Source organism: Macrosteles quadrilineatus, unplaced genomic scaffold (genome assembly GCF_028750875.1).
Source record: "Macrosteles quadrilineatus isolate MER2022 unplaced genomic scaffold, UCM_ALF_1.0 Scaffold_2__2_contigs__length_208266976, whole genome shotgun sequence".
Lineage (NCBI taxonomy): Eukaryota > Metazoa > Arthropoda > Insecta > Hemiptera > Cicadellidae > Macrosteles > Macrosteles quadrilineatus.
The window spans coordinates 151,420,406-151,445,567 of NW_026542595.1; the positions used below are offsets into that span (position 1 = coordinate 151,420,406).

At 34.8% G+C, this 25,162-nt stretch overlaps 1 protein-coding gene across 5 annotated transcripts in view; it reads left to right on the plus strand.

Moving 5' to 3' along the window:
* Nucleotides 1-23,671, plus strand: part of LOC128986288 (visual system homeobox 2-like) — a 123,707-nt gene extending 100,036 nt beyond the window's left edge. For 2 of the 5 annotated variants that reach the window (XM_054406570.1, XM_054406568.1), the window contains exons 5-7: nt 19,240-19,432; nt 21,412-21,710; nt 22,270-23,671. In XM_054406570.1, the coding sequence (XP_054262545.1) occupies nt 19,240-19,432; nt 21,412-21,710; nt 22,270-22,443 (666 nt within the window). In that variant the 3' untranslated portion in view covers nt 22,444-23,671. The remainder of the gene's footprint in view (nt 1-19,239; nt 19,433-21,411; nt 21,711-22,269) is intronic. The other 3 variants (XM_054406572.1, XM_054406571.1, XM_054406569.1) reach the window with 2 other exon arrangements.
* The last annotated feature ends 1,491 nt before the right edge of the window (nt 23,672-25,162 follow it).

Below are 25,162 nucleotides of genomic sequence, written 5' to 3' on the forward strand. Positions count from 1 at the left end.
TAACACCGCTTTCTTCCATATAATTAACGTCTGCTAGGTTATTATCCTATCATTTCGTCCAGACGTCCGCCTCGAGTGGAAAATTGCCCCTCCAATTCTATTCAATTCGATTTCCTTTGAGAAAATAATTACTATTCTAACAGGGTGATTGCATAACAGCGGCCATTGCGTTTCGTCGTGTACCCTTTCGTTCAGTGACGTAATTGTGACGTCATCTAAATCTCGAGATGGGTCAACAACTGTATGCAGAAAGAGATGAGTCAGAGATTATAAACTTTAACGAGTTCCCACAAGTAGAGAATGGAGACTTCTAAAGCAGTTGTAGTAGGTGAGCAACCACGGTTGCACCATAAGCAACTAGTCGTAGTCTCATATGGATGGAGATCTTAAAGTATATCCAAAGTTCACACATTTTCCTTCGCTCAAATGTAATAGATTCAAGGCCACAAGGATCACTTGACAGCAGGTAATTTCAGCAGTACACGTATTGATCAGTGATTCGGAGGCTTAACTCAAACAAAATGAAGTAATAGATTAGTGATAATAGCATTATATTTACTTCGAGACAGCTTGCATCAAGGTGCTCATTTTAGGCTGAGCATGAATACAAGGTATGGATTGAGATGATCTGTGTAGCTTCGTTATCTGTGTATCTTGTAGGAAACCCAGGAAAATTGGTAAAAAAGTCAAATCGAGCCAGTTTTGAGCCAAAAAATAATTACTGACTTTTCCAAGGGTTGAACTACCAGCCAGGCATGCAGTACAGTAGGCCTATAAATAACCATATTAAGATATACCCAGCTACTTGGTAGTTAGGTTATTTTCATCACGTGAATAAAAGTAAAAATTCAACTCATTTTCAGCATGGGCGGCCACAGGGGAGTGCAAGGGCGTGTACACTTGCACCCCCTGGTTAAACAAATTAGGAAACAAATGTAATACCTAGATCCCTGATTACTTTTATCAATGAGACATTTATAAAAGTACATTACATAATATTCCTGAAAAAATGTGTTTTAAAACACCATATTTTCAAACGATTTCCCCGAATGTATTGCCTTTATCTTGTTCTACTTTTTATTCCCACCTTTCAATATAAACACAATATTGTCCTATCTGAATTCCCAAATGATAACCTTATACTATGTGATAAATTGGATTGTTCTGTATAGTCTTATCTAATGTCATGATAAAATTGCTTGTACAGTAGGAAAGTTACATTTTTTACAATTTATTGTTTTCAATATTGTTTTAAGTTTGATACGATTTGGAATTCAGATTAGTTTTAAAGAATTTCAAATTATACTTGTGTACACATTTTAACTGAAAAAGTCTTAAATAGTATTTTATATGTGCACATCATCCAACAAACATAACAATGAAAAGCAAACTGTTTAGTTTGCTCGATGCTCTCCCAAGATATCCAATTATAAACCTAGCTTTAATTAATGGATTGAAGTTATCGGAAGAGTATTATTGGTTGTTTAGCCGCTTGTCAGTTACCTTCAAAGTGTTGTTTCAAGAACGTCAGATTAATTAGGGTAAAATGGATACAGTTGGTTTTTCATTAAAGGAAATTGAAGTTTCTTTACTCAATATCATGGTGTGACTAGTGATAATACCAATTAGGTAAACTAGTTTGCTATGAGGTATTTCGGCTTTTTAACAAAATACAAATTATTTGTAACCAAGGCGTAAAAGTTCAAATACTGTTTAAATTAACGAACGAAAGGTTGAAACGTTTGACCAAAAATTACTTAATTTCTAGATTACTTATTTAAAAGGATATCTAGTATGCACAATGGTACTGAAGCCATACGTAAGTAATACGTAGACCTAACAAATAGGCATTCGTCTTTAGAATGCAATGACAAAAATAAGTTTGTAGGTACCTAGAACTTTTTCGGAGAGTTAAGTTAAATTATTTTTCTATTCATGTTTGCCACTCGAAAGCAAATGCGCTCAATTACAACTATTGTGTTGTCATTGAGAAATAATATTTTAATTTTACGATACAAATATATTGAAATCAAAGATAAATCTCTGCAAAACGTGTACAATCAATAAACGTTAGAAACTCACGACTAAAAGTCTTTGAAGACCCCGTTACATGAAGTATTTATTTTCACCGCAAGTGAACGATTATTTATAAATCACAATGGCGTAAAAACAATCGAAGCGATGACAGAGTAAACGTTTAAACAGCGATCGGCGATCGGTCGACCCAATGGGGCGGAAACTCCATAAGTTTGCGCCCAGGACAGAAAACGAAATAAAAACAATTTACCGCTCCGAGATGACCGTAAAGCGGTTATTGTAGGAAAATATTTATTTCACAAAGCTTAACAGCCTCGTATAATCTTCCGGTTTAGTAGCCACAATCGGCATTCTCTCTCTTTATGTCGTTTATTAGGAGAATAAAGCTGGAAAACAAGTTCGGGTGGAAAAATAAACCGAATATCATTTAGCTCGTAATGAAGATATATAAGGGTACACGGTACATTACCCCAAGATGTCTTTGTAGCGGGGAAGGAGGGGGGGGGGTCGTTAAAGTAGGGGGTTATCTCTGCATAAACAAGACAAAGGGGGAGTGCTGGTGCCAAGAAAAATAAGACAATTATTCAAATGTGCCGCCATGTTGGCTGGTTGCCCATGAGGATATTAGTCATCAGCAGCAGGATGAGGGATATTCTGCTATAGAGTAGAGCCAGTACAAGCCGATCAACTGTTGTGTTCAATGGACGGACTTTGAGGAATTACGGCATTGGGTTGTAAGGAAAGGGGATTTCGTCCTTTAGGGACTAGTCGCCCTTGACTTGTGCAATGTAATCCATGTAACGTGATTAGTTTATTTTACACGGTTTGTTATATGTTGAAAGTAGTTTTCATAATTTATACGTGTACTTAATAATTCTAATTTGTTCACCCTCAAAGCACAGAGCACAAAATATAACTTCTGCAAATCGATACTTGAAATATTATTTTTAACACTTAACATAAAAAGTCAAATAAGAAAAAGAACTGAACTTATAAAATATTTTACATTTATTGTCTAACCTTAATGGTGGTCGATTTTCATAGGAAATCCCAAAATCATCGAACCCTACTAATGATGATGCACAAGTTTTTAAACGAATGATTAATCTAATTCGGTCACCGATCACTCTTCTATTTTATCCACAGACATATGGTAATGTGTTCAAAACCAAATCGGAAAGTAAACTGTTAAAAAAACTAACAAGTAAAAATGTACCGTTATTTAAATTCGGAAACCCAGCAGAACATATTTTAAAATTTATGTATCTCAAAGCATAACACGAAAACTCGCTTTCGATATTTTTCTAACCGGATCTGTCTAGAAATTGGTTTCGTGTGAAGGCTAGTCCTACATCAATTAGAGAGCAAACATTGGGAAGAGTAAAGTGGATCTATTGGCAAACAAATTGATCGCTTACACTGGCTAATGGACATGTGTGAAGACTCCCATAGTCGTGGTAGGGAGGGACATAGCGAGCAATCCTCACCTTACATCAGCTGGTCAACAATGTTGCAAAGTCAATCGTGACGTCATTGATTCATGTTGAGGCCCATAAATTTGATTTTGCTATGATTGTAAGGTACGCAATTGTTTAGGTATTGATAACAAAAAATCGCCCAAAAATATTTTGATTGTTCTTTTAAGGTGTTTTTAATACATAATTTTGTAATTGTCTTATGAACCATTTAAAAAGCTGCATTTCCATCATGTTCCTTTGGTTTGAACTACTATATTTGTCAATGAATTCGAAAAATGTACGAATTTGTCTAATTGATAGACGCAATAACATCCGTCTACATTATTACCAATATGTTGTCTATTTTTCGTTTCATGGAAAATAAACCACGACTTAACTAACTTAAAATAACATGATACATTACCCTGCTCTTCCAACAATATTGAGCCCAAAAAATATTACAAATAAAAAATACTAAGTAGTTACTGGCCATCAAAGAAAGTAAGAAATGTATATGAGTTTGATAGCTAAATTTTTTTATGGATTAAGCAAAATAAATCGTTTTTGTTTCTCACTAGCAATGAGTAATAAATATACTATGGGAAAACTAAAAAAAATGGTTTGGTTATAATAGAAAACGGATAATCCCTTTCAATAACGGGAACATTTTTATCAAGTAAATTTTAAGTTTATGATTCACTTTTATCTTCAACAAAATATTCTTTCAAACATTCACTTTCCTCTGCCTAACACTGATAATTGGAATCAAGTATAATTTATCTTTAAACTAACGGTGATTCTACAGTGAACTACTTCTTGCCTTTTATCTCACCCCGGTTCAAATTAAATTGCCGATAAAGCATCAACACATGTAATTCTATTAAAGCAAATTAATAATTAATTTGTACGGTGTTTTGCTGGGGTAGTCTCCCCTCGACCGGCGCTCCCTCTCAAACTATCAATTTTAATTTTTAAAGGGCGCTCACTGCATCATTTAACGCAGCATGAATATCAATATAAGCTGTCCTTTAGTCTAATCTGGTTATGATGTTAAGTGTTGCTGGATCTATTTACCAAGTCGGCTTTGTAGATTTTCAAATCCGTTATGTGGATACGTTGTACAAAAAATACTAATAGGATGTACATGAAAAAAAAAAATGTAAGTTATTAGAATGTTTTAAATCAGCCAGTAAACACGGTATTATAAAAGCTTTATTGTATATTAAGTGAAAATGGATATGTGTTCACCTTTGGAAGCAGTTTCACATTATAATAATCAATAATTGTATTAAATATGGTGTGTGAAATTTTAATTCTATTGACATTTCTATTCCGATTATCTGTTAAAAATACAAACTTCGGCTTGGTTTGTTGGATTGGCTTTCAAAGTGTGATCATATTTTAGGAAAGTATTTTGTAATCAATTGACCATAAAAAAAAACAGTACCTTAAATATTTAGATGTTTATAAGTTATTTTTCGTCTTCTTATTTCAGCAGTGCAAATAACCTGATATTCTGACCTTTTACATGATCTTTTAGGCCTTTATGTTATTAATTTAATATATTTTTGACGAGGTAATGGTAAAATTACACAATACACAAGTTTTTCTCACATTACCTATGTTGCGGTAACACGTATTATGGTATTTAATAACAAGCTATCGTGACCGGGTAAACGTTCTTTACGTACTGTACTATGTAAAGTTTAGATTTCAACCTCGTAGACTTTACCACTATTTAGCAGATTTTTGTAAACAACTATGGTTTTATTATTATTTTAAACATGTTTAGTATCTAATAAAACACGTAAATTTCACTTTAAATTCCTAAATAATTTTCAGAGATACCATTGGTTCCCGTGAAAGCCTAGTTATGAAGGCGTTTTCCTGAAAAGATTTCCCTTTACTCCCTATTTCGCTTAACAATATTGTATTCATTTAAAACTTTAGATGAACGAAGTTATTAAAATATTTAAAAAAATAAAGTTTTATAAAATTCCATAGTTCTTTTTTTGTAAACTTTCTTGCCGTGTAGATTGAAAGTCGACCCAAGGTGAAAACCCCTTGCAATCCAAATAAAAACATCTAGTGCAATACATTTTATTCATTTATATTTTACAATGTCATCTGACAACTATTGATCTAAAAGCAAAGGCCTGAAGTGACTTGGGTGACTTCAGTCCACAACTAATGCAGGTCACAACCCTTCTGTTACATCCTAGTCAATTTGTTTCGCGCCATTTCCCCCCAACTCTCTTAATCAAATTAACAACTAGCAGTGTTCGGTGTTAAAAGCGTTGTCAGCCCATATGTGGGGTGGCGCTCTCATCTACGCGGCCCACTACGGGGTCACATGTTTATTATTATTTTGTGTAGTCTTTAAAATTACCTTTTGGTTTCTATAGTAAACTTTTTTTACCAGTAAAGAAGAATTTTTAGAAGTCTATATTACTTTTCAAACCAGACAGGTCGAGTAATTATAGTGCTAAAGATCTCCTTAAAATCCTATGTTTGCTAGTTTGGCCCAAAGGACGATCCGATCCTGGATCCAGATTCCATTCATCACTTACACTTCCTTTAACAGTCAAGGGTAGCAGGTTATTCCTTGTAGGAGATGTTTCATTTGGAAATGTGGGCTTCAACAAACATTCAATAGTTGTGTAAAAGGGAAAAGTTTATATCGATCCAAAAATTGTCGAATTAAAGTTTTCATGATTTTTTAGTATTTTGTCAGTTAATTAAAAGTTTAACTCATCATTTAACTATCATGCTTGTACAGCCAAATTACAGATTGTTCGTGAGAAAAAAAATACATTTGGCTATTTAAAAATCTGGTGCCCACAAACATATTTTTTGTTTGCGTACTTATATTATTTGTTTCCAATATATATTCAATCACACTAAAACGTGATCTCGTTTTCTCATACAATATCTGGGTCGGGCCCAGCAAGGGAGCTCACATGACAATAGCCCTAACGAAGCATTGTACCCAGGTTATACCAACACCGGTATTATTTTTATTAGAGGGCAATTCATGAACAAGCTGTTTCTCGACGGTGGAATTTATAATCTGTTTGGATAGGAGCCAATGAAAGCAGGCTACTGTTGGTATTCACCTGATTATCAGGTGAGAGGTCTGTGTCAACAGCTCTTCGATTACCAAAAGGGTTCTGTCGATTTTTTTAGAAGGTAGTAGACTCGGTATCTGGGAGATTTTGAATAGCGTAAACTTTAAAGCATGAATTCGCTTTCTTGAATGTAATCTTGACGTCGAGGTTTTGGTGGCATTTAATTGATTAAAACTAAGGGAAACATAAGTTTGAATATCAATTGAAAATTCCTTTAAGTAAAAACACATATTAACCGTGTCTTTTTTAGGTGACATTAGTTAAGAATTGCTATTGTATGCAACTATAATTCATACATTTGGAAATCAATGTTTTGTGTTTGTTTTTGACGCCGATTTCGCTGATGGACTGAACAAAAATAATCTGAACAATTTGATTTATGAAAAATCTAATAATATTTAGACAAAGTATTTAAATGTCAAAAGAAAGTTTTACTTTGATTTACCTTATATACTCGTAAATAATTTAAGTTGATGTATCTTTAGAAGAAGCTATACCATACCCTTGTGAAATCATAGAAAAATCACTTGACGCAACTTTTAAATTCGCAGTTATTGCCTACTTTCATTCAACGCCAAACACGGCCATTATAGGAGGTAAAACCAAAACGTACACCTTCCGTGCCTAATATAGGTTAGGTTAGGTTAGGCTAAATTCACTCTTCCACCAAATTTTGCATCATTTCTGCATATCACTCCCTCTGCCGGCAAAAAAATTTATTCCCTGCTCGTGGATTGATAACCCTTTTTCGTCTCTTCTTTTAAATTCTGGTTATTTTCCAGTACATTCCCAGCCGTTTATTGTACAAAATCGTCCAAGAACTACAAAAGAACCACCCCACAACAAACTACCCATCTAACAAACAAGTCTTGCACAGCATCGCTTTCCAAAAACAATCGAATTATAACGATCCATCATTTACATCCCATCGACCTCTAACCCAATGTGGATGCAAATATAACTATGTTTCACACCCAACAGGCAGCGCGTGCGATGACAACTAAGTAAAAGCAGCAAATATGACGCGTGTACCCCCCCCCCCCCCCCTACCATAGAGATAAATCACGATTACCACCGCGGGGCGGAGACAGTGTCTTGTAACCGAATTACTACTTGTATATCGTCGACCACTGAATTGCTCGGGGGAGGACACATCGGTGAATTATCGCATGCGATTCACCGATAATTCGATTTTTATGAACGCGCTCGATTGCCAATCCGAATGTCTAATAAATTGGTTTCGGGAATCTAATTTTGCGGAATTTATAGCCTAGGGTAAAACATAGATTTGGTGATGTTTTTGGAACATTGCGGTCGAGTTGGGAATGTGCTGTGCAATTGTCGGTCGAGGTTTTAAAATCATAAGCCTTGTATTCATTTATATTCACTTTACTAGAATCCTGCATCATTACTCTCAAATACTTTATATATTTTTTTGTCTTCATACGACGGGGATCATTCGGTGAATTCTGAAGCTATGCCCCTTCCCCACTCAATAGTTTTTAACAACCCCCACATCAGCCAATATTATATACTAGTTTCTACCTAGTAGATTACACTCCACACAGCATGTCAAAACTCATTTCTATCGTAACTTGTTGAAAATATAATTCCAATATTTGCGTCGTATTAGATATACCAGTTGCCGATCACGTGTAACAGATTTTGAAATAACGTTAAAAATCATTCATAATCTAGAGGGCTGGTAATCGGTTATCCTTTTGGGAATTAACTTTGCTCACAGTATGTCGTACTCATACATAGACAAACCAAAGTGTAGGGACCTTTTCATATCCCAACATTATACGCATACACAACTTTTTAAAAACACATTTTTTCGTCTTTCATTTCAATCATTGACCTTTTGTTCCTTCATCCAAAGTAACAATAAATCCAGTGTAGCGACTCGATCTGGCGACAATTACAGGAACTAATTACTCAGCCAACTTGATCATAATGCTGTGAAACAGGATTACAGTGAGTAGAGGAGTTTCGGGGGGGGGAGGGGTGGGGGAGGGAGAGTAGCAGAGAGATTGCGCCCTGGACCATTCTCCCATTGTGCGCAAAAACCGATTAAGCTCCCTACCACCCACTTAAATTAACAAATTCAATTAGAAATTAACTCGTTCAATGGAAGTAAATCCGTAGACGCCTTTCTGAAGTTACCCCCGGGGAATTGCAGCAATTTAATTAATTCCAAAGACTCGGGCATGTTAACAGTTAATTCCGCGACTCAAGCGCTCCGGTGGCGATTAACTCAAGCTGGATTTACTATCAGCATCAGCTTTGTCAAAGGCGAGGTTTAGCAAGATTGACCTGTGTGTTTGCTTCATTCGGAAATAACGCTATTGAGTTTTTAGTTTTTAATTTGTGCGCAATAAAGTGATTTCTTTTGAAGAATTAAAAGATAACTTTTGTAATGAATATTTTTCATGACATTTTACTTAACTAACACATTACAACATAACATGATACTGCTACAACATTTATTTGCTATCCCGAATATTTTTTAATGGATTGCAGTTGGCAGTATTAAGGGAACGCAGAACTAAACAACCACATTAATTAAATAAATCCAGAAAGAATCAGTAAAGACGAGATGATTCAGTATAAAAACAACTCTTGAGTTATGATCACCAACGGAAAAATAAATATGTATCTGTGGGTATAGTGGTCTGTACTTGAATAATAACACACATAACTCAATGTCAGTTATTCCAATGAATAAATAAATAAAGATCGAGTACAAATATTTTAACTATAAAAAACACAAAATCCTAACCCTACTAATATGACAACTAACATAAGTAGTATCCGAGAATAAAAACTTTCAGCTATATTCCTAGCCAAGCTAAGAGTCTTAAAAACTGCGTCTGAAACTTCACCAAGGACTTTTTTATTATTTTCACTTTACCATAAGTTAACCACAGCCATAAAATAATCTGTTTTTCCGCAGTCTCTCTTAACCGATGTAGAATAGATAGTTAACAACAAAAATTTAATTAATTTCCCACATTTTGAAATTGAAAATAATTCATAATACAGTATTTAATGAATTAATTGCATAGTAAACTACAAAACCTCGACACTTAGATCATTTCCTTACGGCGACATACATGTTGTTCAGTGAAAGTATTAAGAAATTATACGAAACATCGTATTAGCCTTCAGTTTCTTGGATCCCACTATTGATACTGCTACCATTGAAATGATGGAAAGTGAATCATACCACTCATTGATAATGCTATTGAAACTTGTAAGACCGTATATCGTATTGTCAATTATTTATCATCCGTTCAAACCGGTATAATCAGTTTATATACATGCCTATATAATACTTAATATTGTAAAATAATACATATTTGACTTATTAATCAAATCAAAATAAAATGATGGGCAACATCTCCTCTACTCCAATCAGATACGCATAAAGTTTCCGGAAACGGTTGTAGAGATCCTACACCGCCCGTGATTCAAATTGGCTACTATACGACCAGAACCCTTGTAAAACAATGTTTTTTTAACATTTTGATAGTTTATAAAAAAACTAAACCCGATTGACAATAATATGTATTGTCAAACTATATATTAAAATTTTGAGTCATGATTATCTGATCACTGACCAAATGGGTTCACTTTTAAGTGACGATATTGATGTGCATAGATACTAAGTTGTGTATACATTCAACCCTTTAATAATGGACATATGCCATCCAGCACAGAATCCTTACTCGTTCCCATAATTGATAAAAACAGCACGTGATGAGTATTTTCTTTTCAATCAAACTTTTTTCCGAATCAATGCATACAGTAGTAATAAATAACAATAAAATATTAGTACCATAAAAATAATATTTCTTAAAAAATCATTTTGTGATTGTCATATCAGGCCTGCACAAGCTCTCAGTTTCTTAGCTTTTTTATTATACTAATACTACATAATTGTTGATTCTTATACTTTTCATTAAGTGCCCACTCTATTTTTTTTCTCACCCGTTTTGCTGATAAACTCATGAACATCAAACAAGGGAGTATAAAACTGTAAAATTACAAGTAGTACAGGCTACATCAACGCATAATTCCTTCAATTCAATTCATCAACACTACCCTCTAAATAATAAAGCTCATGGTATCATTCAAATGGTTAAATTGACAAATTAAACTAAAAAGCTCGGGTCAATTTTAGTTGTAGCCTAACAAATGGGCTAGGGATATTTATGGGACAATACTTAGTGAAATCAATTACTGGCCTGCGACAGGGTAACGAATGGACTTGGTAATTGCAGGGGAGGGGGAGGGGGCGGTCAGTCCCCCACCCTAAAGAATGTACCCTCTCGGACAGCTGTTTTTAATACTAGCCTTTACCGTAAGTGATTTTCTGAAAGATTAACGAAGGCAGTTTTAATTTCGACAAACTGACCGAAAGCGTTCCAATAATGCGGGTTCGACTTTGAAAACAAACACTTTGCCCAGAATGTCTGGTACTTAAAGCCCAATAAATGTTGCCCAGGGTACATTAGCAGTGAATTTCCCTTTAGTACTTTCCGATACTTGGAGTATTTTGCTTTGAATCGTCGGTAAGTAGAAGTATTACAGTGTGTTTACAAAGCGGGATTCCAAAATGATAATCTGTTTAAACTTTGTTGTAATGGCTTTTTTATTTTTTTTTTTATTTTTCATGTTTTATTTAAAATTTTAAAAACTGTTTGAAGCAAAGACAAAAATTGAACCATGCTAGAAGGGTATAACTGTATTACCTAGACCCATCTATCGTTACAGGCGTTAAATTGAAAAAAAAATACATTTATATATGTTAACAATAAAAACCTTTGAGATTTGTTAATGATTGTTAATTGTACTCAATTAAATGTCTCATGGCCATTTGTGCTAATCAAATTCCTTACGATCAAGATCAGGAAATCTAAAATCCTTCATAAAACTGTCACCAAGTTGTTAATACTAATACAATTTGTAAATCCATCCCAAAACGAAATTATTGCTTCGTTTTCTTTAACAAACAAAACTTATTACAATAATCAATACAAATTAATTTGTGAAAAACATTTGATCAAAATATATATTACAGGTGTTGTCTTCTACAATATGGATACCTTAATTTCCACTCCAACAATTCCAAAACCACAAAAAAGTCGTTTCGGACATTCATTCTTCCATATGTGTGCCCCAAGGTGTGCATCTGGGTTTACAAACGTACATCGACTGTTTACGAATCGTCAGAAACTCGTGTTTCAATATCCGCATGAAATAATTCAACGTCTGTAGTCTGCTCGAATTAAATAACAAATTTTAAATGCATCCAAAATTTTCAACGCTAAAGAACAAACGAAATCGTCAGCTTTAGCCTGACCCGTTTCAGGCTTGCTCGCCCATAAAACAGTAATTGTAAGCCCGAAACCCAAAAGGAAGCTTTGAACGATTGGGGTCCCTCAAAAGCTTGGGGAAGCTTTGAAAAACTACGTCTCCTGTTTGGGGCTGGATAAACTCTGTGATATATTTTTTAATCAATCTTCAGTGTTTTTACCGATACATTGCAGTATATTATTTGCTAACCTCAAATTATTATAACTTCAAAGTTCATCTGCAATTTAAATCTTCTATTCATCTCAAACGATTATTTAAGTTGCATTATTAAAGATGGAATTATAATTTTCATTATCAAATAAGGATTTTCTTTAGTTAGTTAGTTGCTGTTACCTAACAAAATGTTATCGTATATTTTATGTCTTTATTTGGGGCATTTGCTCATTAAAAGTTATTCTTTCGACATCGTTTTAATTTTATCGTTGATTTTAAGAAAAGTTTTGGGCCCCCATGATACAAAAAGCTGTTAAACATCAATCCGGTCCCTTAATTGAAATAAAAACTGTTTATCTTAAGCATAAATTTTACCAGATTTTTGCACTTCATCTAACAACGACAGGAGTTAACTTTTAAGACTTATAAAATTGTCTATTTTGATTTAAAAATATAAATGCCTGAATATTATTTGTGTAATTTATACTATGCTAGGTAAAAATATTCAAACGAGGCATACTGTCAAATCCCGCTGCTGACAGCTCGGTTTAGTTTTATTGACAATTTTAAAAACAAACCTTTGAAAACATAGGAAGTAATTGAATGTACAGTCCACCTCAGCAATTCCAATGAACCGACGATAACCACTTTATATCTGTAGCCTGATTACACTTCAGCTACACGTAAAAACCTTATTACCGAAACAAACAAACCACTCACCGCGTAAACAAATCGACCAATCGCAAAGTAATCGGAACGGATGCGATTATCGCATTTTAACTCGCATTAGAATAATTTCGTCATTAGTCCGTGGTAACGAATCCATCGTATAATCTAATTAACGATTCGATAGGTAGCAGTTATTAAATTCTGTTGATCGAATCGATAAAATTGTGTCTGCGGATAATTGAAACCGGACGGCGAGCAAAAAGTTGATTAAAACGTTCAACATGTCCACGTCGTGCGGTTAATTTACCCGGTTATTGGACCTGGACAAATTGGAAATTTTGGATTCAAATGTAAGAAATGATGAAATGCAATCAGCGAGGGCCGTCACCTCGTCGTTGTTGAATTAATTAGTTTGTTGATTTGAGTTAATAATAGCTTCTGATGAACCTGTTAAACAGTGCGTTGTTTAATTGGATATTGTTTACCCGTGTGAGGATTTGGGGTAATTGATAGATGTTTAAATCACACGTTTCTCATGAAAATTCGGATTAGTTTTGTCAGTTTGAAAAAACTGATTTTTTCTTGTGAGTTTGATTGTAATTATAACATCAAAGACTGTGCAGTAGCAGTAGCACATCAGAAATGAAAGAGAAAATCTGAGATCAAGGGAGAATTGAGGTTTTCGGATAATGTGGAATGTCAAAAATTGATCCAAACAATTTTTATTCGTAATCCAATTCTTGATTGTTGTGCTGCAACTGGTTCAGCATTTTTCAAGAATTCACCCTCCAACGCCTGAAGATTACTTCCTGTTAAGTCAAAACCAGTTGCAGCACAATCATCAACATTTGGATACGCAGAAGCTTGTTATTTAAATTTATTTTAGTTTATTTACCGTGGGGTAGCGGATTTCTACCCCCGGATATTTACCCCCATGAAAAAACGCCTACGTCATTTTGACGTCACGAGGGGCGGGGCTTATACACGTTCGAGAAACAGCCCGCGACTGGAAATCTACCCCCGGACATCTACCCCCGGACATCTACCCCCAGACATCTACCCCCGGACATCTACCCCCGGAAATCTACCCCCAGTGGTCAGCTCCGCCACGTATCGGCCAATATTCATTGTGTTGTATAATTGATTTTATAAATTGCTTTACCTTCTTATATCCAGTAGTAAACATGCGATATGTCGATGTCTGTTTTAACATTATCCATATTTATAATTCAATAAGTTGTAACAGTCCTTTTCAACCCGACCTACTTCACTGATTTTTACGATTGAGGTGTCTTTTAAAAGCTTAAGATCTAGCGCAGCACAAAATGGTAATTAAAAGGATATTTCGATTATAGCTTAAAAAGGTTGACCCCTAAGCCTTTGATTTATTCCTAGAAGGTGCTTCCAATGGTTGACCAACTTTTACTCTATACAGTAACAGTTTAAAAGTGAAATGTGAGGAGTACTCATCAGATCAATTTTTAAGTCAGGTTGTGAAAACATGAATGATCGTCTGCAACTGTAAACAGGAGGTGAAAAAGTTATGAAAATAATATAATATTGCGCACTTTTCACATAGTCAAGTGTTACATCGTACTGAACCATTGTTTTTACACACATTTCTTAAAGGATAAAGTGAATAAACTGTGGTGAACTTCCGGTTTATTCAATGTAGGCCTAGTAGGAATAATTGTTTAGTAAACCAAAACTCAGTTGTAAACTGTTAAATTGAGAAAGAGGATCAATAAAAGTCAGGTGTATAATGGTATATTTTTCATATCACCTAGTAAAAAAAATTAGTTTCTAGGATTTAAATGCGTACTAAGAAAGGATTTAAAGTATTTTCTCTTAAATACCTAAAATAAGACAATTCAGTTGTAAACTGTTAAATTGAGAAAGAGGATCAATAAAAAGTCAGGTGTATAATCGTAAATTTTTCATATCACCTAGTAGTTTCTAAGATTTTAGATGCGTACTAAGAAAGGATTTTAAAGTATTTTCTCTTAAAGACCTAAAATAAGACAATCATTCAAATTCAAAATAATGGCCACATTCAATTTTTAAGCATAGCCTAACCTGATGGAAGAACATCTTTTAATATATATATACGCCTAAATACCCCCATTGCAGCACATTCGCATATTCAGAGCATGTATAAAGTCTTATTGGAAAATCCTGCCTTAAAACAAAACTTGTCAACTTATGTCCATAAATAAGTTTTCAAAAGATTCATTCATAAGAATACCATATAGGAAGTGAATAAGCAGGTTTCCTGCCAGTAAAATGTTAAAATGAGGCATTTTAAGGTAGTATACAGAACATAATTAGGTTAAACCCGTCGATACTGACGGTTACTTTCAAGGCTTATGCTAATTCATATAACTGCGATTAATAGATTGAAGTAATACAAATTTTGAGCATTTAGCTCTTTAGCTTTTTTGATGAGTAATAAGTGTAAAAGCAATAATGACTATTGCGTTAGTTACAAAATATGGTTGATCATTCAATGAATAAAATATTTCCCATACCGTACGTCATAAGAGTTATTATTACAATGTTAACCGGTTTCTCTTCTTTTGGAAGAACCTTTAAATAGTGTTAAAATCGTATTGGTCAATCTTTTGTGATAAACACTTCCGATCCGCGCTCGTGCATGCGCCGTTAGCTGTTACTGTATGTGAAAGTTTGTCAACCATTTAAATCACTGTCTGGAAATGAATCAAATGCTTAAGGGTCACACTTTTGAAGCCCTTTATCAACATATGGTTTTAAATACCATTTTGCGTTGAGCTGGATCTTAAGATTTAAAATTAGACCTCAATCATAAATATCAGTGAAGTAGTTCGGGTGAAAAAGGGCTGTTACAACTTATTTTATTAGGAAGATAGATAATGTTAAACAAGGCAATGACATATCACATGCTTAATACTAGATATTAGAGGGTAATGATTAACCGAAGAGACGTTGATTTACATAAAATAATTAATAAAATCAATTACAACAATGAATATTGGCCGATACGTGGCAGAGCTGACCACTGGGGGTAGATTTCCGGGGGTAGATGTCCGGGGGTAGATGTCTGGGGGTAGATGTCCGGGGGTAGATGTCCGGGGGTAGATTTCCAGTCGCGGGCTGTTTCTCGAACGTGTATAAGCCCCGCCCCTCGTGACGTCAAAATGACGTAGGCGTTTTTTCATGGGGGTAAATATCCGGAGGTAGAAATCCGGCGACCCTTTACCGTTCTTATGTAAAATATCAAGAATATGTCATCAGAAACATTAGAAAACCAATCATAACACAACCACCTTACTCTTTTCTTACTTAAATACACCCCTGATAAATATTACTCATGTTGGTAGCTCCTACTGTCCTAATGTTTTGCATCAACGATGAAATATCCATAAATTTGTGGGACAATTCTACTAAAAATTTTAATTTTCGTTGTACGAGCAATAATATTGGTTAGAAATATTTTATGAGACTCCTTAATTGTTAATTCTGACTTGCAATTCGTTAATGCACTTTTTCAAATTTGTGGATTTCAACCAAGAATCCAGATTCCACTCAGTTATTTCTTTATTTCTTCAATAGACCACGTGTCCATGGTGGGGTACGGGGTTGGGTTTGCAATGAGATTAGAACGAGATTGATTGGCTCTCCATGAGATGCGACGTCTTGATACTCGCAGTCTCATTAAATTATCACGTGCCTTGCCTGCAGCATCTTACAATAGAGAGCAGCAGATGTCTCATGAAATTCACCTTTAACCATTGTTCAGTAAACACTTTCAAAACTATATTTAAAATTGAGAATACCACTGATTTGACGAATTTTGTAGGAACATAGTTTCCATGATGTGTATTCCTAAAGTTATAGTTTATTTTTTTTAGGATAGTGGATGACAAAATCGAACTTTGAATTATAGCATTTTGTCGATTTTTATAGCAATGTCTTTTTGGAAGTAGACTCCTCTGAAAGAGACATAACAGCAATTTCTACTGTACTTGTGGAATATATCGCTTTTCTTGTATTTAAACTCAATTTTGTTAAGAGCAGTATACATGTTTAGGTACCTATATCACATTATTTATCGTTTTGTGTTTTTTTATTTACAGCCAAACATAATAATTGTTATGTACACAACATTAATTTTATTTAATTACACAGATATGTTGGAAATAATCGATTTTGGAACATCTAAATAGATATCATAAATTAAAATAAATTCATAAATTTATATTGTACACACGTCTTGACAAATTGTTATAGTATAACCTTTATTTTCATCGAAATCAAGTAGATTGGGTTTCTTGTATTATCATAAGCGTTTCCGCACAGTAAGTGCAAGCAAATTAGGCCTACAACTATTCTTCTTGAGATAATAAACAAATAATAATTTCCATATATTATGTAGAGTTTTCTTAAAACTCCATTATATTTTTATAAAACCAAATTTCTTAAGTATAAATATTAAGCTTGATAGAAAAAATTACCCCAAACAATAATTTATACACTTAATTACACACAACACAACACTAACGTCCCGGTAAGTGGCTCTACTTAGCGTGGCATGTAGCCCACGCAGGGTGGGGACACTGACTATTGGGTAAGTGATTAGCATGGTCATTAGTCTAGGAGACAAGGTGTCATTAATTAGTGTCTAATTACAGTTAGTTCGGTTATTGATGGCAATCAGGTGCAACTGAACGTGAACCCATCAGTAATCATCGGTGTTGGTCTTGTTTGGTAATCGATTGTTAGATTGATTCGTTAAATTGAGCCTGGGTAAACTGAGCGACGTTTAATGGATTGTAACAACTGTAAAGAGGTTGTAGCTTGTAACAGTGACTCTGTATTGATGAATTGTGTAGTGTGTTCAAAGATTGGTGGCTTGGGGGTTCTATCATTGACTTTATGGTTCTATACTAGCTAGAATAAATGCTTTAGTTTGACGTTGATGGATAGTTTCAACCTTTTGAATGATCAGATACACTTATAATTAATTATAATAGAGATATTATTGGCAAATAGATTATGATCACTACTGTGACGTTTTCTAATCTCACATGGAAAATCGATATGTTTATGTTAAAATTCAGTTCAATTTTAGCCTCTATGTTTGCACTTCAATATAATTTGTGTTTGAGTGTAAAATGTGATTTTTTACGTCAGATACCATATTATATTTCCATTGATAGTCTACACAAAGCCAGAAGCTATATTTTCCTTATACAATTTACGATGTCCTTCTAAAAGACTAATATTTCCACTAATCAACCCACTTGTATGTTATTTTCCTCTAGACGCCGATTTACCATAATCCCTCGCCCACACTGTCCTCCCCGTCGTGTATCATCATTATCTAATGTAATCAAACCCGCAGTTCCCACGTAACCGGACCCCGGGTCAACATCACACTTGTTCAAAAAGCCCCGGAGGAATCGGATAATGATTAGTTTTGGCGCGCGCCAGCCGCGTGGCTCCCTCATTAAAAGTGGATACAAGCGGTGGAAATGGCGCGAGAATCGGCGCGGTCTGCAATAACAGGCGCCCCGCTGGTAATCCGGGGTTAGCGGCGGTGTGCGTCTCGCTCCACTGGCCTGGGGCTGTGGTCAGCATAAGTGTGTCATTCGATACTGTTAGGATGACGTAGCGGTTTATTTTGGACATAATTAGGATAATTACGATATCAGAAATGACAATTTTAAGATAGTTTTTCAAATGCGTGTATGTTGGGGAGTAGCATTCCTGGAGACGTTGTGAACATTTGGAAAATGATTTGCTGATAACCACAAAATAACTTTGATACTAAACAAATGTATACACCATTCATAGGTAAAAGTAGGTTAAGTTGTATGACATCATCATCGTTTAAAGTCTACATCTCTTCTTCTTCTTTACAGACTGCATCATCAAGAGTTCTACTGTAAAATCAACGCGTGTTCAGGGTGTACTCCACATACCAAATACGATTTCCCCCTATTTCATAAAAATGGTCTATATAAATACTTTCTGTTCTACGGGGGTTTTATTATGCACATGCTAATTATCTTAATTACAATTAGATACGAATCTAGTTTCAGATAACTGCTTTATAACTCCTTTAGTTTCTTAGTATTTCCCTTGATTCAAAATCATGCAAGCACTCTTAATTGTTTTAATATTTACACCAAATTCTTTACTCCAGTGTGATAGTTTCAGACACTTTTCCCTTTAACGTTGAATTTGAGAAGTTAGATTGAGGTTTCGCCTCGTCTCTTGACTCTCCCATGTCTTCCCCCAAATTGTCATTTCAGGTGACTCACATGTTGTCCTGCCCGTGGTCATCTTCAACTTACACCTACACGATATGATCTAAGTATTCTTCACTCGTGTTCCTTTTTAACATTTTGTAATTCCCACCTCTGTTTCAGGTGTGGTTCCAGAACCGAAGAGCCAAGTGGCGGAAGACTGAAAAGTGCTGGGGCAGATCCACCATCATGGCGGAGTACGGCCTCTACGGAGCGATGGTCAGGCACTCACTGCCTCTGCCGGAGACCATCCTCAAGAGTGCCAAGGAGAACGAGTGTGTCGCGCCCTGGCTACTAGGTACGGCCCAGCTAGGTAGTAAGTATTATAAGTCGCGTGATATTTAAATTAATCCATAATTTATAGTCCAGTCCGGCAGAGAAAATGTTTTTACTACCGGGAAAAGTATAGATTGTTCGGAAACTTGACGCTCTAGGGGTTAGTGACTTAGTAGAGTAGTGTCTTTTGAAACAGTGTCTTTCGAAGCCACGCCTCGAAATGAGACTTGTAAAATATATTGTTTGGCAAGGCCTTCACGATCACTCAATTACCTTATTATAAAGAATCGTGCATATATGTGTCAGCTGAACTCCATGAACGAAGAAAATGGATTTATTAATGTTATTAAAATTATTAAATAAACTTTGTTTCACGGGTTCATATAGGGTTAGGGTTAGGTTTTGGTCTTCCATGAATTGGGAACTTGACTAAAGGTAATTTTCTTTTACTTCAGTTATAGGGAATGGGAACTTTTCACACGGCGTGATATAATTTGTGTATTTTTACTATTTGCCTTTGCTCCAAACCGTACGAGCGAAATGTTTAAGTAAAACAACATTCCAGAGGAAATAAATTGTCTTACAAACTTTTCAAGATCGGATATAGACCGTATGAGCATTTCAAGTAAAAAACCAAAAAAACAATAAATATAGTTGAATAAGTAGATAGGGTGGTACATGTTCGTTAGACCTAAATAAAAAAACTTTAAAATGTTTCCTAACTAGAAGAGTTATCTTTACTATATCTAGCAATACAATAGAATTTGCAAACATTCGATTTTTATGTTAATATTGTATAGGTTTACATAATAGTTATAAACAAAACCACAGCACTTAACAACTTTCCAATACTTTTATATGCATTATTCATTTGCACGGAAAAAAGGATATTTTTGATTGAGATATTAAATAAATTAAATTGAGAACGATTATGTATGAAAGCATGTATAAGCAAGAGTCACTCTTAAAATAATATCATGAGAATTATAAAATTATAAATTTTGATATTGTAAATAGGCGGATGCGATTTTCTCTGCCCAATTAACTAAAACTCGTCATCCGTTTCCATCGTTATTCAACCGAACCGTATACAATTACATTTTTTCACCTCTTTCACCCCATAGAGTCGTTAAACCCTTTTCGCATCCGCACCATAACAAAAATCGAAACCTGAAAAATGACAGCAAAAGAGCAAATGTGGCAATATCATTAGTATTAATTGCAAGAAACGTCTAGGTATCTCTACTCGGGGTTGGGGACAATTAAGGTATCGTGGCCACAAACAATCCAGAAAATGTTAACTCCCAATGTGGCGCGCCCTGCGTTGTTATAAGTAGGGGTGGCGCGGCCCGGGCTTTGTTTTCCCCCCTCCACCGCCCCCGGGGGTGGGTTGGCCCCGGGGGTGGTCAATAAACGGAGACATCCCCACTACAAAGTCGCGAGATTGTTTTGCAATAAACAGATACGGTCGTGATAACCTGATAATGTCGTCGCGCCGATTGGATGAAAATGGTAAAGGAAAGTTTCGACGTTACACGGGAACATTGGTGAATGTAAAGAGAGATATGTCTTAAAACTTACTAGTATGGTTAATGTATATATTTTTATTTTAAATTATCTACGTACAAAATTATCTTTGTTGGCTTTCTTTGCATGAGTGTGAATTCGGTTTATCAAAAATCTTTCGAATTCTAAAACACTTGTTGTAAGATAATTTTAATTTTTAAAGTTGAAATTAACGTCCACACTTTGAACGGCTGCCCACAGTAATGCACTGGCAGACTGACCAACTCACTTTTCATGTGAGTTTATTATGTATTTTAAAACTTTTTATGCGTTTGCATTTTACATACATCAGTTGTTGAAAAGTAAGACTACAAAAGTTTTGCAAACTTCACTTTTAGTTTCCTACCTCAGAAGTATCAAAGCAGACACTTCAACACTTGCTTGGACTTCTTATATTCAAAAGGTCCAGGACTTTCATTCTAGTTCTTAATCTTACATCCTCTCTTGCTTCAGGTATGCACCGCAAGTCTATCGAGGCAGCGGAACATCTGAAGGATGACAACGAGGTGACCAGAAGTGATAAGGAGGACGATGACAACGACCACGGTGGACTGGAGTCTGCGTCGTCCAAGAGCGACCTCTCCGGGCCCCACACACCTCAACTGGGGCCCCACCTGACAGACAAGGGCCCTGGGCCAGAGGACCATCTAGGGCCCCCTCACCAGCACAACCCCTCACAACAACAACAACCCATGTCTAGAACGGACCCCGAGGAGTTCAGGAACAACAGCATAGCCTGCCTGAGGGCAAAGGTGAGTTGTGTTTTCTAAAGTTCAGAATTTTGTTCAAACAAATGTTTAAGTTAGTGAAAATGTTATCGACTATGTCTGTGGTTTGGAATACCTAAAAATGTGTAAAAAATGTTAATCTCCCTGTGCCAAATCTATATATTCATTAAAAAAATATTTATTTATATTCTATTACTGTACACTAACTATTTGCGACTTTCATTTCCCGTTTGATAAACTCTCCATAGTTAATACGTATCACTTTTAACTTTCTTCTCTACAATCGATTAAATTAATTTTTTTAACAATTAATAGTAATATTCTTCTTTGTATAATTTAAACCCCTCCGATTACTCTCCATAATATATAAATCAGAATAAATTCTTATGACTTCCCTATATAAAACATGTTATCGGCTATACCTCTTTAAAAACCTTATAGTACACTGCATTTCCAAATTACATTTTAAACCGTTTTTCTATCCTATCATACTTACTTTGTATTCCGAAACTCTTCAATAACCTTCTCCTTTCCAAATTTGTAACTTTTACAAACCTCTTCACTGACCCTGGTGTTTTTCCAGGCGCAAGAGCACAGTGCCAAGCTACTCAGCCTATCGGCAGACGCTCTGATGTTAGTCAACAACCAGATCATGAGGTCGCGGCTTCAAAACCCTCTGGACGCTAACGCCAACAGTCTTCACCACCTTCCACCTCCAGAACTCGCCTCCTCGGACACCTCCAGCTCGTTGTTCTGACCAGGGGACCGTCCGGAGCCCCCCAGAAGACAGGACTAGAGCTCCGCGTCATAGAGAGTGTGGACATTGTCATTACCCGGTGAAAAGTGATAGAGACACTTGTTAGATGTAAGACACGTGATTGTTCCGGTGCCCAGCTTTGTTGTGTAAAGTTTTGTTTTGTTATGTGTGGTTTTTATAAGACTGTTTATTTAAGATTGAGCATTTTAGTTTGATTTTCGCATATACTTTATCTTATGTTACATTTTGAAGAAGCGTTTCTGTTTTGTTTTAAATTTGCGCTCAATGCGGTCATAGACAATTGAAGAAGAATTTCCGTTTTGATTTTGATTGGCGCTTGTATAAAATGATGTCAAAGTTCATTTGGAATTACATTTCCAGGAAGTATTTCTTTTGTGTTTTTGATTTTATTTGTGTTTCTACAATAAACTATCGTCATACGAATCGTGTGCCTAGAATTGTTTTGTCAGAAAGCAACACCATTTTCCACAATGATTCATTGCAACGAAAACAGACTTTATCAACAATCCGGGACAAAGATCTCCAACTAACTCTGCGCACCGCGAGCTGAGTTAACTAAGTTAACTAATACTTTTCTAAGTGCAATACCTGCGGCATATTTGTAATATTTTATCGATAAGATGTATATTATAACTAATGTATATAGACGATCAACAGCGAATATAGTATTTCAAGTGTATTTTGTATTCTATTGTAATTAATTTTGTTATAGAGTTTAGCTTTACTATTCGAATCAAAATCAAACTTGGCGAAGGAATAGAGAAACGAGAATTTCACGGGTTTGGGGAAATTGAAATAGGAAAATATTGTACAATTACATTAACTAATTTAGATGTACTTCCATCATTGAGTATGCCAAATATTTACACATTACAAGAACTAATACAGTTTGCAATCACTGTAATCAATAATAAAATTTAACTGTAAGTTTCTATGAATTAAAAATTATTTTTAATATTCTTCTGCAAGGAAACAATAAAATTTAGAAACTTTTTTAGAAACTTTCAATTTCCCAAAGGCACGCTACCAAGCTCCATCACCCATACCAGCTCCAAACAACAACGAAGTACGACTATTTCACGCTATGCCACGATATTTTTGTAATTTGCGGTTTGCAACACTGTCGATAAACATTGTATCAGTTATGTTGGTGTAAGTAGAGTTCATGTTCAGTCTGTATCCGTTTAGATGTGAAACATTTCAATAAATTATCACATGTACTTAAAACTGAGTGTGATTTCAACCCTACTCCCTGTGGTTAGTTAGTAAACACATCTATTCTATGGTAAAACAACTCATTTAGGGAAGTATTTGATTGACCTTTTAGTTGTTAAATGTGTTAAGTCAGTGCAGATTAATGTTTGTTTTGAAAATATTAATTAAGGAAGTCGTATTTAATTAATAATATTTATGTATTTAAAAAAAAATACTATATCTACTCAAATAGATTATGACCAGATTTTTCACTTTTGAAGATTTGGACAGTAAACTCTTTGTTGCTGATTTTGTTAAACAAAATACTATTGGCGTAAAAATGCAGGTAAATTTATTTAAATCATTGGTAGTTGTTTGGCTTGTCTAATACATAGTCAAAATTAAAGTAAACAAAAAAGTTTAGTTTATGTATACAACAAACATGCATCTAACAAGACCAAGAATCGTTTTAATAATGTGGGTGGGATTGTAGATGTTTTGCAATATTTTTAGTTGTTTGTTCTGTTGATTTCTTTTGTTATAACTTTTTTCATGTGTGTTAATAGTTTTGAGAAAAGTCAAAAATAAGACTAATTATGACTTATTATATAAGAAATAAGTCAAAAATAGTTATGGGTTTATCATACATATAACCCTTAATTTCAAATAACCAAACTACAAGGAACCATCTATATTTCTGGAAGGAAACATTTTCACGAACGATTGTATTCCATCTATTTAATAAAAATTGGTAAAGTGTTTGAAAATTAACTGTCATATAACAAACAAAGATATCTTAGTTACAATGACGAGGAGTGGTTTGCAGTGAGATCAAGAAATTTTTGGATACTCCAATAAGAGAGATACTACGAATTACTCTACTGTTGATTTTTTTGTGAATAACTTGTAATTTTACAATAATTAAATTGTACAAAAATTAAATTAACAGCTATCAGTCCACTCAAAGTTTTCTTGCTAGGATGATGGTTTTATAAACAAGTAATTCTGAAAGGTTTATTACATAGTATGCTATTGGTCTACTCAGTGGAAGAAGTATTGTAGAATTATAAGAGGGGGCCAACAGTTGGTCGACAAATTATGTCGTCATGACATATCACTCATGATTGTCTTTAAATTAACTAGAAAACACGAGAGTTCGCTTTATTGTCAAATCAAGAAGGCAGCTATGTACTCTGGCGAAAAAGTAATTGGTCAACCAACTGTTAGGCTCTCAGAATAAAAAACACTTTCACCAAATAATTAATCGCATGTTGTGAAATATACATCGACGGTTAGTGAAATAAATAGCGGGCTGTGGACGCCTCCAAATAGCACAACGCAATTCCTGTACGTGCATGTGAGGCTCTTGCAACTAAAACTTGCAGGCGTTGAAATCACATACATCGTAATATTCCTTTGACTTCGTATGAACCCCCAAAGAAAATGAAAATGTAAAATACTTCAGTAAAATACTTGGGTTTATTCATCATAAAATAAAATACAA